At 45.1% G+C, this 14,752-nt stretch overlaps 1 protein-coding gene across 2 annotated transcripts in view; it reads right to left on the reverse strand.

Moving 5' to 3' along the window:
* VhaSFD (V-type proton ATPase subunit VhaSFD) overlaps positions 1 to 14,752 on the reverse strand; it is a 78,540-nt gene that overhangs the window by 2,377 nt on the left and 61,411 nt on the right. For both annotated transcript variants that reach the window (XM_068356901.1, XM_068356902.1), the window contains exon 10: positions 10,969 to 11,082. In XM_068356901.1, coding sequence (XP_068213002.1) covers positions 10,969 to 11,082 — 114 coding nt within the window. The remainder of the gene's footprint in view (positions 1 to 10,968; positions 11,083 to 14,752) is intronic.

A 14,752-nucleotide genomic window follows, 5' to 3' on the forward strand; every position in this document is an offset into this window, starting at 1 on the left:
CCAGGAAGTCTGCTATCTCGTGAATGGAGGCCCTTAACGGCCTGATGTTCTTCGAGGAGCACCCCTTAGTAAAGATAACCCATTTTGCCTGGTACACCGCGACTGACGAACGTCTCAGGTACCCTGACATCCTCGATGAATATCCTTCCTTTCTCAGGAGACGCTCGATACTCTCCATGCATGAAGGTGAGGGACCGAGGGTTTTTGTGGAACCTTTGGAAGCGAGGCTGCCGGAGAAGGTCTGGTCTGTCTGGAAGTGGCCAAGGTGGAAGGCGTGCCAGTTCCTTTAGATCCGCACATCTCTCTCTCTCTCTCTCTCTCTCTCTCTCTCTCTCTCTCTCTCTCTCTCTCTCTCTCCGGGCCCCAGGGCACTACCAAAGTCATCCACAGGTTGGCCGCCCGTCTCACCCTGTTGTGGACCTGTCTGTGCATCCCGAAGGGAGGGAAGGCGTAAACGCCGAGGTTGTCACAAGGGTGTTGGAAGGCGTCCTCGAACGCTGCTGCTGGGTCTGGCACAGGAGAACAAAACATGGCAAAGAGGTCTATCACCGGTGAGCCCCACTTCAGGATGAGGGTTTTGGCCACTTTTGGGTGTAGGGACCACTCGGGCCCTACCACTTGACCCATCCTGCTGAGGCCGTCGACCAGGATGTTCCTCTTCCCCGGAATGAACCTGGCTGAAATATTGATTTGTTCCACTTCGGCCCATTCTAGGAACTCCGTGAGAATGCACAGTTCCTTCGACTACAGTCCTCCTCGCTTTTTCACGTAGGCCACCACCGTGACGTTGTCGCACATCAGAGCCACGGTGTTTCCCCGGAGTAGATGGACGAACTCTAGGCACACCCTTTGTACGGCTATCATCTCTAGCACGTTTATGTAAAGGTTTGTCTCCTCAACTTTCCATTTCCCTTTTACTGTTTTATCGAGAAGATGGGCACCCCAGTCCTCCTTAGATGCGTCCGTGAACAGGAGCATCTCCGGAGGGTCGGCTGCGAAGGGCATTCCCCTGAGGGTGTTCATTCTGTCATGCCACCACTCCAGGACTTCCTTCATCTCTGGGGACACCGGGACTATCTTGTGCGGGGAGTCCTATCAGTCTTTGCCAGTCCTTGGCTCTCCTGGGCTGGCCCGACAGGAAGGGCCGGAGTATCTGTTCCGGGTTGTCCAGTCTCTCCGCGGAGGGGAAGGCTCTCGACAACCGGGAGTCTAGGACCATCCCTAGGTAGGTCATCCTGGTGGAGGGTATCAGCTGAGACTTCTCCAGGTTGATGATGATACTCAAGACATTGCATAACTGCAGGAGCTTCGTGCCTTGCTCCCTCAGTACTTCCTCTAAGGCTGAAAGCAACAACCAGTCGTCTAGGTACTGAATCAGGCGGATGCCCTGCTCGTGTGCCCAGGCTGAAACTGTTGCGAAGACCCTCGTAAAGATCTGAGGGGCTGTCGACAGTTCGAAGCAGAGGGTTTTGAACTGCAACGTTTGGGTACCCTATTTTATCCTTAGGAATTTCCTGCTGGAGGGATGGACAGGGACCTGGAAGTACAGGACTTTGAGATCTATGAACATAATGAAGTCTTCCTCCTTCAAGGCCGCTAGGGCCGACTTCGGAGTGTCCATCTTGAAGTCAGTCTTGCACACGAATTTGTTGAGGGCTGAGAGGTCTATAACCGGTCTCTAGCCCCCTGTCACCTTCTCCACCAGGAAGAGCCTGCTGTAGAACCCTGGACCCGGGTTCTTAACTGGTTCTATTGCCCCTTTCGCCAGCATTGCCGAGACTTCTTCCTGTAATGCTGCTACTCTCAAGGGGTCCTTGGGTGCCAACCACTCCGCCTGTTGATCTGGGATCAGAGGTGGGGGGGTCCGCTAGGAAGGGCAACCTGTACCACTCCTTTAGTACTGCTATGGTCCGCGGATCCGCTCCGTGGTACCGCCATGCTTGCCATGAGTAGGCCGGAATAGGGGGCCTTCCCTCCTACCTCCTTCGAGAGGCGCGGCTTGAATGCCCTCTCCTGGAGCCCGAGTAGGACGGTCTGAAGGCTAACTGTGGAGTCGAAGCTCCACTACAAGGGGGGGCGAGGTAAAGATTGTGTGCTCCAACGTCTACATCCAATGGGGAGACGGAGCCGAAGAGACACTGGACAAAGATGCGGGGGGCCTCTCCAGCGGCCACTGAGGCAGGCACTGGAGCGGCAAAAGCCCTGTTCGACCCGCTAGGGGGGAAAGCCACTTTGCCTCCGTCACGGATGGAGCCGTCGGGACGGGGGTAGCCGTCATGGGTCTACCCCCTCCCTGAGAAATCTGTGGGGTGTAAGTACCCTGCCATGTCAGCGGCCGCCTCCGATGCTTGGATGGGGCTGGCTGGGACGATGGTGCGGCTGGCTCCATCACGGATGGAGCCGCCGTGACGAAGGTAGCCGTCATGGGTGTGTCAGTGGTCGCCTCAGATGCTTGGATGGGGCTGGTTCCATCACGGATGGAGCCACCGGTACGGAGGTAGCCGTCATGGGTCTACCTCCTCTCGGGGAATCCGTGGGGTGCGAGTACCCTGGCATACCAGCGGTTGACCACGAAGCCTGAATGGAGCTGTCGTGGTTCTGGGTATGGATGCCATGCTGCCGGGTCGAGCCAGCGGCTGCCTCCGCTGGACGAATGGAGCCCCTACGGAGATCCATGGAACTGGGGGCTTCCCCGTGCTGGCTGGTTGGTTCCTTCGTTCAGGGCGGGCCATCGAAGAACCAGAGGCTGGGGCAAGGCTGCCAGTCCGAAGGGGTGACTCTCTCAGCTGGGCGGGTGAGGTCGGAACCTTTGAGGGCTTATGCCTGTCAACCGAGACCTGGTGCGATGACTTCCGTCGATGATCAGGTCTGCTGGAGGAGACGTACCGCGAGGATGGCGAAGGAGCTTTAGGGAGCCAGTGAGTGAGGGCCTCTGCTGCACGAGGGTATCTACCAACCTGCTGAGGCCTGAGAGCCAGTCCTCATCCGTTGCGGGCTTCGGCTCGTCTAGCCTGTGGTGGCGTCTGATGAGGGCTAGTACTTTTCTGTACGCGGATCCTTCCGCGCTATCTCCTAGGCCTTCCATCGGATGCTCCTCTGCCTGAGAAGTTCACCTACGACGGGGGGCCCCCGCTTGGGATGGAGGACGGGCATCACCGCTGGGACGGAGGCCTCCGTCCTGGACTAGTCTCTCCCCACGGAGGACCAAGCTGCTGTGGGCTTCCTCGTGGCTACTGGTTGTCTTTCACGTTCTGGCCGGCTTGTCGAAGTCTTGCAGGCTGGGACACGGCTGCCAAACCGAAGGGGCGACTCCCTCCGCTGAGCGGATGGAGTCGGAACCTTCGCAGACTTATGCCTGTCTGCCAGAGCCTGAAGTGAGGATTCCCTCCGAAGTTCGGACCTGCTGTAGGGGACGTACTTCGAAGCGGGAGAACGAGCCCTTGGGAGCCCGCCAGCGGTACCCGGAACTGCTGAAGCTCCCAGGAGGTGGCTGCGTGGGATGGCGACACGCACCCATTCCTCCCTAGGGGAACGGCTTCTTCTGTGCCTCCTTCTGGGGGATCTAGCGTGCCTCCTGGCGTGGCGAGATCTGGAACGGGAATGGGAATGGGACCTCCTCCTGCAGGACCTCTCTCGCCTCCTCTACTGGTACTTCGGCGCTACATCCTCTGAGGAGAAAGAGTACGACTCGAAAGAGGAGCCCGAAGATTTGTAGGACCGCATCAAAGGGTCCGAGTCGTCCCGCGTCGCTAGTGGTTCCTCGTGTCAGTCCTTAGGTGACGAAGGCTCCAGGGAGACGGGAGGGAGCGTTGCTCAAGGCGCGGGGGGAGAGTGAGGTAACTTCTTGCTGGGGAACCATGCCTCGAACTCTTCCTCCTGTCTCATGGGCGACCTGAAGGACGTACTAGATGGCACCCATGCGAGGGGATCCGATGATGGTGAGTCCTCCTTCTCGGCGTCTCCCCCGGCTGCAGACGTACCTGAAATACAGGCCCGTGAAGCAGGGGAAGAGACTGCAGCAGGCTTTCCCCCACATAGGATCATCGGAAGAGACGGGACCCGCTGGCACCAGGACCCCGTCCTCCGAACACACTCCCATCCCTCCCTCAGGGCCCCCACTTGCCTGGCCCACAAACATCCCCACTAGCAGAAATCTCAGACTCCTGGGGAAGAGCAATGCGCCTCTTCCCCGCAACTGACTTACCTCGTCCCCTACTCTGGGTAGGGGAAGGTGGCTGAGAAGCTCTATCCGACAAGGCATCGGGAGAAGCAAGCGGTGAGGAGAGGAGAGGCTTCCTAGGTGACCTATTGGATGCCTTCTTCTTCTTGGTGCCGTAGCGCACCCACTGCACCTCGTTCCAGGACTCGCACTACGGACATGTGGCTGTAGGGGAACATAAGCTGCCCCTACACGACGAAGACAAGAGGGAAAGGGTATGGAATGAACACAACGGGACCGCGTGAGACACAAAGGGTCGCACTGGGTAAGGAAAGAGCGTCGAGAAGTTATCACGACGCGACCAGAAAACTTACTGGAGCTCGAGACCTGAGCAAGCATGCTCTCTGACCCCAGGGCCACCTCATGGCGCATAGAAAACGGGATTAGGGTAAACTGCACAAAATTCTGGTCGGTTGGGAGGAGATCCCAGATACTCCTAAGAAAGTAGTTCGAGGGAAGTACTCCGTGTTGGAACAAATAAGCATTAACACCTTCTTTAAACCTGTTAACGTCACCCATGTGATAAACCGTTCACCACAACCTACTCAGTACCGCCTTCAACAGCATATTCCGTTTATGACTAACGGCCTATTTCAAGTCGTCACTCTTGTGATAATATGTTTACTCGTATAGTACGTATAGGATCACCAATTGGCAACACTCAGCATATGTACACTGTAAATAGAAACTTATATGATGTCTGGCAACTTTTTTTCTGAAGGTAGCTTGATGTTAGAAAACTGGATTCCTCTCAGTGAGCTTCGGACGTTCATGCAGAGAAGGTAATTTGCTGTTCATTTTACAATGAGCAGTCTAAAGAGGAAAGTTACTTCTTTAGATGAAATAAATGATATTTTTGACGAGGAATCTGATAATGATAACCAGTTTGACGATGAGAGCACTAGTTCTGAATCCTCAAGAGTGATGAGGATATTGAATAAACAAACTTTTCTTCCGAGAGCGAAGATGACTTCTCATTGCCGCCTGACTGGACAATGATATCTCACAAAACACACGAGAGAGAGAGAGAGGGACTCTCTCTCTCTCTCTTGTACCTTTGCTTTTGTTGCTGATCCTGGCGTAAAATTTACGGGTGAAGGTAAAGAGAACCCATTAGAATATTCAGTATATGTAGACTTTTGAAATGATAATAGCATTGTTTTTTTTTTGTATTCCACCATTTAATTAATTTTCCTACTTTTAACTATAAATACGAGTTATAAGCATAAAAAATTAAATTACTTTGAAAATTATCATTAGTGAAATGACCGCTCAGGGAAAAAAAGCGTGACGGTACGGTAGCGGCAACGTGGTCCAGGGGGGACGCTTAACAGGTTTAATGGGAATAAGGTTTATTTTAGTGTTTTGAACAATTTCAAAGGTAATTTTTCTTTGGTAATAATAAATTGTGTTAGGTGGTTGACTCCAATTCAATTTTTTCTTTTTAATACTGTACCTCAAATAGAAATGTGGCAGAAAAATTATAATTTTGAAACTAATTTGTATTGTTCTTAACTATACAAACTTAAGTCCTTTATTAGGGGGTAAGATTCTGACAAAATATGGAAAAGGCCAACAAAGAATTATTGAGGTTCTGGCAACTGCCACTCAGTATCCACTGACAACGCTCAGCGACTTGTGAGGTGGAGAGGGCAGGAAGTGAAACTTAAAAGGACTAAGTTTTTATAGCTAGGAAAAATATAAATTACTTTGAAAATTATTTTTTTCCCACATGAACACAAACCTTTGTGTTTTAGTAAGGATCATCCTTAGGATGGAGGAAATCATGCTTGCCAAAATGGCTGGCTAACAACCTGGCATCATGATGATGTCTAGTAAGGAGAGCAGGACAAAGGATCCTTACACCTGTGACCCATGGTAGAATGACCTACTGTGTCATGGCCCAGGATTTTTTCATACAAGAACCTATCATCTTCGGTGGGAACAATGTTTCTGTTATTATTATTACTTATTACTTGCTAAGCTACAACCCTAGTTGGAAAAGTATGTTATAAGCCCAAGAGCTCCAACAGGGAAAATAGCCGAGTGTAGAAAGAAAATAAACAGACTACAAGAGAAATAATGAACAATTCAAATATTTTAAGAACAGTAACATTAAAATAAATCTTTTATATATATAAACTATAAATTCATAAAAAAAACAGATTAAGGGAAATAAGATAGAATAGTGTGCCTGAGTGTACACTCAAGGAAGAGAACTCTACCCAAAGATAGTAGAAGACCATGGTACAGAGGATAGTACAAGACCATGGTACAGAGGCTATGGCACTACCCAAGACAAGAATACTGTACAATGGTTTGATTTTGGAGTGCCGTCCTCTTAGAAGAGATGATATGATAACCAATAGCTAAAGTCTCTTCTACCCTTACAAAGAGGAAAGTAGCCACTGAACAACTACAGTGCAGTAGTTAATCACTTGAGGGAAGAATTGTTTGGAAATTTGATTGTTGTTAGGTATATGAAGACAGGAGAATGTGAAAAGAATAGACCAGAACCTTCAGTGTATGTCCAGGCAAAGGAAAAATTAGCCTTAACTAGAGAGAGGGATCTAATGTAGTACTGTCTGGCCAGTCAAAGAACCCAATAACTCTCTAGCAGTATATCTCAATGGGTGGACTATTAAGTAATGGGTTTGCCATAACTGTCACTCCCCTACCCCTCGTAAGGAGTGCGGGAATTCTACATTTACTATTCATAAAATAACTACCCTTCATTAGCATCTTCCCCAGCATCAGTATTTGTTGTAGCTCCGTTGAGTTTCACTGGCTAGTCCTAAGGGAGGGAAGGAGGCCAGTCATTCTTACTCTTAAACCTTAAAATTATGATGTAGCAAATTTACATAATAGTTTTTTGTCCCAAAAAAAGCAAGGCTTGTTACACCATTTGCTGGACAGCTACCACAGGTTGTATGAAGAATGAATCCAGAGACCTGTGGTTGCAATCCCAAGATAGCGAGCCATAAAAGTGGTCTGTCTCTTTCAGACATCTGCCTTCAATGCCTGGGCAACTGAATGGGTCTTTCTTAAGGCTAAGGTGGTACCAATCCCTCAACTTCATAAACTTTGGGAAGTCTCGAACAGATGGTCCACCACCTTGTTTCCTGTAGGCTCTACCGATGATTTCACAAAGTCAGAAGATGGTATTTCAGGAGATTTTCTTCTTTGTCCTCCCTTTGCTAACCAAGAATCTGTAAATGGGGTTTACTGTACATGATCTCATTTGCTTTATGCAGAGTCTTGCTGCCTTTACAGAACACAGAAGTAAGAAGTCAGGATTACTGATCATCTCGATCTTTGGCTATGATACTGTAAAGGATTCAAACCTAGTCACTGGTCGATGGGTTTCGTGCTTTTACCACAATTTGGGAATGAATGAGAACAAAGTGTTTAAACCACTGAGAATGTAACATCAAAAGGCATGGGTCACGATGGCTATTCTCGAAGAATGGTTCAATAGCCATTTTATATTTTCAATCAAGAAGTATTGCATGGTAAGAAATTTTGTTAAGGGTTTGCTGATCCTTGATAATGCCCTTGGACATCCCATACATCTGAACAACATGAACCATAATGTGAAGACTGTTTTCTTGTCATGCAATACCACCTCTCTCATACTATCTTTGTATTATTAATAGTATATTAAAATTTATTGAACCATACTATGGTACTCTTTCTTTTCGTTAAAACTTACATTTCATTCAAATGTTATATGTACGGTAATTGTACTTCACATGGAAACTTATTTATGTAGGTATATGGTTTTTATAAAATGATAGCAGTTTATATGTACTTTTTAGTGTACTAGGCCTATGTGTATAGGGAATTATGTAATTTTATTGGGCCAAATTCCTGCTCATGTTGAAAATACTCATGTTAGGACACTTGAATGAAATATCATTGTAGGGTAGGGTATTACTGTACCTATTTAGAATCAAGCCATCTAAAACTGGTTTCTTAACCTCCAAAGCATTAGACCTTGGGAACAACTTGTAAAACCCTGGGGAGGGATCGATATTCTTATGCCTTTCGTCTCGACAAGATTTGCAATTTCGAATTTCAAGAATGAGATTTTCCCATACTGTTAAGGTAACCTGGAAAAGGAAGGGGTTCCTTTGACAGGAATTTGATATCCTTCCAGTATCACACAGTTTTGGGTGAAGGTTTTCCCTTCCAGTAACACACACAGTTTTGGGTGAAGGTTTTCCCAAACCTGATGAAAGTGGGAAAGCCTCCCACTACTGTGATTTTTTGAGAGAGGTCATCAAAGAGTCATTTAAGATTCAAGATTTCTTTCAACACTTCTGTTGGTCCAAAATCTAAAAGATCTATCACCTATGAAAATATTTCCTTGGAGGTAAAGCAGAATAAATTGAAGAGGAAGGATATGATAGTAGGGAGAAAATACAGGATTTGTGAGATCGACCTCAAGACATCGCTTTGTATTGTTTGGGAAACCTGATCTACAGCACCATCTATCATACCTTGACCAAAAGGGAATCTAAAAGAGAAGTAATTAGACTGCTTCTGAGCATCAGAAACTGTCCCAACCATAGAGGAACACAGTTGTTCCCTACACCAAACAAAATAAACAACTATAGTAGAAACATCTACAGTGCCACCTAAAACTTTTTTATCCAAATAGATTAAGTAATCTAAGGTTAAGATCCTGGAGGCCTACAAATGATTCATCAATAACAGTCGAAATAACCCCAACCATCAATTCTGCAAAAGAGAAAAACTCAAACTCCCCATGTTGTTATTCATAAACAAGATCTCTAGTCAGCTAAAAAACATGTATTTAACTTCATTTTGTTGACACTCATAAGGGATTCCAGCAAATGACCTTGATCTTGGACAACAGTAAGGTTAGCCAACTAATATGGTTTATAAATTAATAACTGCTTCCATTGGAGAAGAGATTTTAAGAATAGATGGGAAGAAGCATTTGTAAACTTCCCTCTGACCAAAGTCATGTACAAACAAGTAATATAATAGACCAAGGTAATGACATATCTATCTATCTAGTGAAAATATTGGAAAACTTTGGAGTATAAGAAGTCTTAGTAGCAGCAGCAGCAGCACATTAGACGACACTGTACAATAACGATTATCAGAAATTACCAGAAATAACCTTTTTTTAGATTATTTCTGCAATAAGCTTTCATGATAACTGAGTGGTGATATATATCCATGCCAGTGTCTTTTTCATAACATCTGATGAAAGCATCCAGATTTGATAATTTAGGATTTCCTTAACATTTACAAATTTCAGTAACCTTTGTGGCTGCACTAGAAATTGGAGAAACATGATGCCACCATTTTTCTGCTTAGCTAAAACTTTTATAGACTCCCTCCAAATTTGTATTAACCTGATTCTATAAGAACCATACAGGTATATCAGAACCATTTGGCAAAAATCAATGAGCTGCAGATGAGTTTGCATAAAGACAGGATAGGATAGACTCGATCCAAATTTGTGTACTTAGTTCCAAAGGAAGCATGCAGCACACCCTACTAGTACATTAAAACCATTAGGCAAAACTCATTACGCTAGAGTTTGAATAAGGACAGGTTAGGAATGCCAAAACTTTTATAGACATTCCAAATTTGTGTACCTAATTCCGCAGGAAGCATACAGCACACCATACTAGTACATTAAAACCATTAGGCAAAACTCGAAGACTTACGCTAGTTTGGATAAGGACAGGTTAGGATAGTATCTAGCAAAAACTTTTATAGTCATTCCAAATTTGTGTACCTACGGTAGTTCTGTAGGAAGCATACAACACACCATATTAGTACATTAGGATAGTATCTAGCCAAAACTTTCATAGACTTATTCCAAATTTGTGTACCTACGGTAATTCCATAGGAAGCACACGGCACACCATAATGGTACATTAGAACCATTAGACAAACTTGACTGTTAGGCTACGTTTTGGATAAGGACAGATTAAGAAGTATCACTGCATTTTCTTGAAGTTCCACTAGACTTCTCAGATCATATGAACATATTGCATTTAGTAAAAAGTTTATGAGGCTCACTACTACTAACCTCAGGAGAGCTCGACAATAGCCCGAGTGGTATCATGATCAACCCCACTTGAAAACCACTAGCCGAGTCTTTTATGGATTTCCACATGAAACTAAGACACTTTCCTTCTATTTTTGGAATCCTTTACGTGAATTTGACTTGCAATAAGCTGAAAAATGTTTTCAATCACAAGGACTGGGGAGCTAACACACTCAAAACACTGACTGTCTAAATCCCAATGCTGCCATTGACATGTGACAGTTAGATCGTATTACCCATAATAAATCCCTTAAACAATTAACACAGGAATGCATATCAAAGCCAGAAGAACACATCCTCTATAAATCAGAAGCTAATTAATCCCTTAATATCAATAAAACACTATCTGGTTTCATTGATATAACCACTCAAACTTACACTAACCAGCAACAAAAAATCAAAATAAACTATACTGTTTAGAGTACCCAAACACTTTTTACCATACTGCCATATAAAATTGATACATCATTAATGGAACAAGTACATTGCAGTGAAAGAAAACAGGAAATTTTAAGATTTTAGCATACATGTAGACATTTAATCAGATTCAAGAAAGCAGCAATATGATCCTCAGGTGAGATCCATAGAAATAATGTGTCAATGTTTAAGTGTCAGATGACACTGTAGGAAAGAAATAAAAAAATAGATTTCATACCAATTGTGGACCATAAGCTTCTGAACTGCTAAAAGAGCTTCATAACGAACATTAGGGTCTGAATGTGTAAGGTGCTGCATGACCCACTGCTTCCCTCCAAGTTGTTCTAACACCCTGTAAATTTAAAATTTATTTGGTTAGCTTGATATTAAAACTAACCAACCCATCCTCATTACTGGTCTAAAAGATTTACAAGTTTCCATATATTTAAGTAACTTAAATGGTGAAATCCACAACATTGCTATTTAAAAAGATAAACATCTGGATTGTATATAGACTGGATATTTCAAAAATTTAATACACAAGGAAAATAAATACTCAGAGAAACAGTAACTTCATCAAATGAAAGACTTTCATATCTACAGTAGTTAGCAAACATCTTGAAATATAATTGACCTGTTGAATAACGTGAGAAATTGTTATTTTGACTTTAAAATGGTTTCTGTAAAATTGAGTATACCATATGTTAACAAAATGTTTCATAACTAAATAGAGAATGCTTAAGAATAAGAAAAAAGCTGGATCTACAGCATTAATTTTGGTAATGTTTCCATGATTCCTTAAGCTACAACCGTAGTTGGTTAAGCAGGATACTAATAAGCCCAAGGGCTCCAACAGGGAAAACAGCCCAGTAAGGAAAGAAATAAACAAACTACATGAGAAGAAGTGAAGAATTAAAAGGCATATTGACGTAGGAAAAATCTATTTTTGGGTGAGATAGCCATGTCATCCTGATGGAAGTTCCTTCTGGAAACTTCTACAGTATAATATTTCTGCGATTGATATTACAAGAAAAGTGCTGTCAGGTATCACGGGGTTCCAACCCCCGGAAACAAGTACAGTATCCGAAGATATCGTGTATAATCAGGGACGTATCCTAAGATAACCATAGATATCTGCACCCCAAACAGACCTTACCCAGTCTAATCCACTAAGGGGTAGGATAAGTAAGGAGCTGTTACACATCCTATCACCTTCCAACAGGCTATTTATTTAGCTCTGGATTAGCAGGATTGAGGTCGCAACCCAATACTAAGTAAGTGCCATACTTGGCCGCAGTCTGCTCATCACTAGGACGTCCCTTTTTTCCTCCCTTCCTACCTCTTACTTCCTCTCCTGGCATGACTGGGATAGGATTGAAAGGGGGGAACATTGTCCCCACCTTTCTTTGAGGTGGAAGGCATGGAGCAGATTAACTTTATCTGGAAGTCAGTATTGGCTTCCTTAGCTCACTTCACTGGCTGACTTGAAGAAGCCCTGGGAGTGGTTTACTTTGAAGGTCCTGGGCACCCTAAAATCACCACTCGCTGGATTAGAGAGTAGTAGCTTTCCTTCCTCCACTTCTCAATGTTGTCCTCAATGTCCTTTTGTTAGAAGACGGATGTTCATTCCATCACTGGTCACTGCATCCTTTCTCTAGAGGGGAACTCAGTTTGACCACTGGTTTGCCAACTGATGCAACAGAAAAGTCAATGCCTTCACGCGAGAAGATAAGATCAGTGTATTTCTTTGTCTTTTGATTAGATAAATCCAGAGACAGCAAAATACCCAACTACATCCAACCAGTGGTCTATCCTTGATGTTGCTTGGAGCCTTGCTTCCATGGCAGCAGACTCAGAGGCCGACAACGAGGTATCCTCATGTTGAGTCTCTCCTCATTGGTTGCTGTTTTCAGTGCAGCAACTACTGGATCTATTAGAAAAGGCAATGGTGCGCCTTCCTCCGGAATGTTATCTACGCTGTAAAGAAAGTGCGGAAAGCAACACCTTGTCTGAGTGACTGGATCTTTGGTAGTTCCTTAGATCAGCAATCTTAAAATCAACTCTTACCAGAATGCCTTGATTAAGAGCCGACCACTGTAGTTCAAGGGTGGGTGTGACCTTTGAGGAGCGTCGAAGCAAAGATCAATGAATGTCATTTTCTGTGTCTCACCTGCTACCAGACCTGAGTTATGTGTATTGGAATCGGCTACTTACCTAAACTCCAACCCCCTCCAAAAGGTAAGAGGATCGACACAAACTACAGTCAGTTCTGCCTTCCCTTTGGAGTACTTGCAAAAAACTAAAGATTGTTATCTTGATTCTGATGGCAAGCTGCCCTTGGATCTCCTCTCCACTGCGACTGAAAAGACAAGTACGTCCTTGGAATCTGAGGAGTCAGAGGGAGAACATGGCATAGAACTGTCTAAGGACACAAGGAGAGTCTATCTTTGGTTGAAAGAAGGATATGTAGGAGTCACGATGATGTGACGAAGCCTTGTTTCGCTTGCGTATAGGAATATCCCGTCAGAAGACACAATCCTAATACTCAAGAGGGTCACTGTAGAGTGGTAAGTTCCATCCCAAGGAAAGTCTTTAGTTCATCACGGTACAAGGAAAGGTGATGTGACAAAAACAGGTGACCGATGGCCGATGGTCGGAATACTTTGTAAAGCTCAAATTTGGATCTCAGGATGTAAAGAGCGAAGAGTCATGTCACTTGAGGTATAAGTCTGAGGGGGGTTCTTCCAGGCAGGCGACCTGACGAAGTTTTCTAGCACTAAAAGGACGACCACTGGGTGATTGTTCACGGTGTGCATAATCCATGACGGAATGTCAAGAGATATTGCTCATCCTTCTGGTGTGTGGAGAATGCTCTCTTGGAGAAGGTGGGCAATGAGGATAATCACAATATACCTATCTTCCCATCATGTCGGCAAGAAGAAGGTTCTTATCGCTAAGATCTCTTCTAAGCAGCTCTTGATGATAGAAGAGGTGATCCCAATGCATATCTAGCGAGTCTCGAAATATGACAGGGACGAAGACAGGCAGGCAAGTCCTGATCAGTAGTGCTAGTACTTGGCCGAGCACTGGTAACAGGACTGAGAGTCCCAGCACCTTGTCCCGAAAGTTTCCCACGGCGGGTCAAGGTTTGGTACAGCACTATTCTCCCCCCCCCCCTTCTGAAACCATGCAGAGGTATCAGTCGAGATTTTAAGGGACTGCCCTACTGGTCCTCCAGTGCCTTGGTGACCTCTTTTTCTTCTGGGCGGTAGGCCTCGCATCCAAATCATAGGCAGGTGATGAAGAAAGCACAGGAAAAGTAGAGAGGACAGGGGAAGGCAAGTGGGTGGGCTTTGTTTTCCCCTTACCCCTCTTTACCAACATCTAAGATTTCGAGCGTTGTCAACTTCTAGCAGGCGAAGAATCTGCGTAACAGCAGACAATGACTTGTTAACGGATGCCACAACATGTCGCTCCTCAGCAACTACCACTTCAATAAGTCTCTCAGTAGAGGGGACGCCATCGATACCTAGGGAAGACTACAACTTACGTAGGTCCAAATCCTTGCGAGGTTCATCACCAGGAAGCACAATAACGGAAGTACTTAGAGAGAGGCAAGTGGGATATTGCCTTCATTAGGGGAAAAAATTACTCCCGACTCCTTTAAGGCACTCTCAAGGGGCCAAGCAGTCTCTCCCTTACAAATTCCTATAGAGGACCAAGCTCCAAAAGAATCTGAAAGGGAAGGCAGCAGGGTTAGTTCCCATAAAAGGGAAGGAGCTATAGAGTTTCTTTGGCATCTGCTTGGGTGTTGCCAAGTCAAATGCCAAATCAATCTTGGACTACTACTACTATGCAAACTCCACCAACTACAAGGGAGGCCATGCCCTGTAATCCTCACAAGGAGATACCTGTGAACAGACATGCCCCTGCAAAAGGATGATAGTTACTGGGGATCTACCTCTAGCTTGGTCATATACCGGCCAGAGTGATGGCCGGCCTTACCAAGACAAAACCACATG

The sequence above is a fragment of the Palaemon carinicauda genome, chromosome 33, assembly GCF_036898095.1.
Source record: "Palaemon carinicauda isolate YSFRI2023 chromosome 33, ASM3689809v2, whole genome shotgun sequence".
In the NCBI taxonomy this organism is placed as follows: domain Eukaryota; kingdom Metazoa; phylum Arthropoda; class Malacostraca; order Decapoda; family Palaemonidae; genus Palaemon; species Palaemon carinicauda.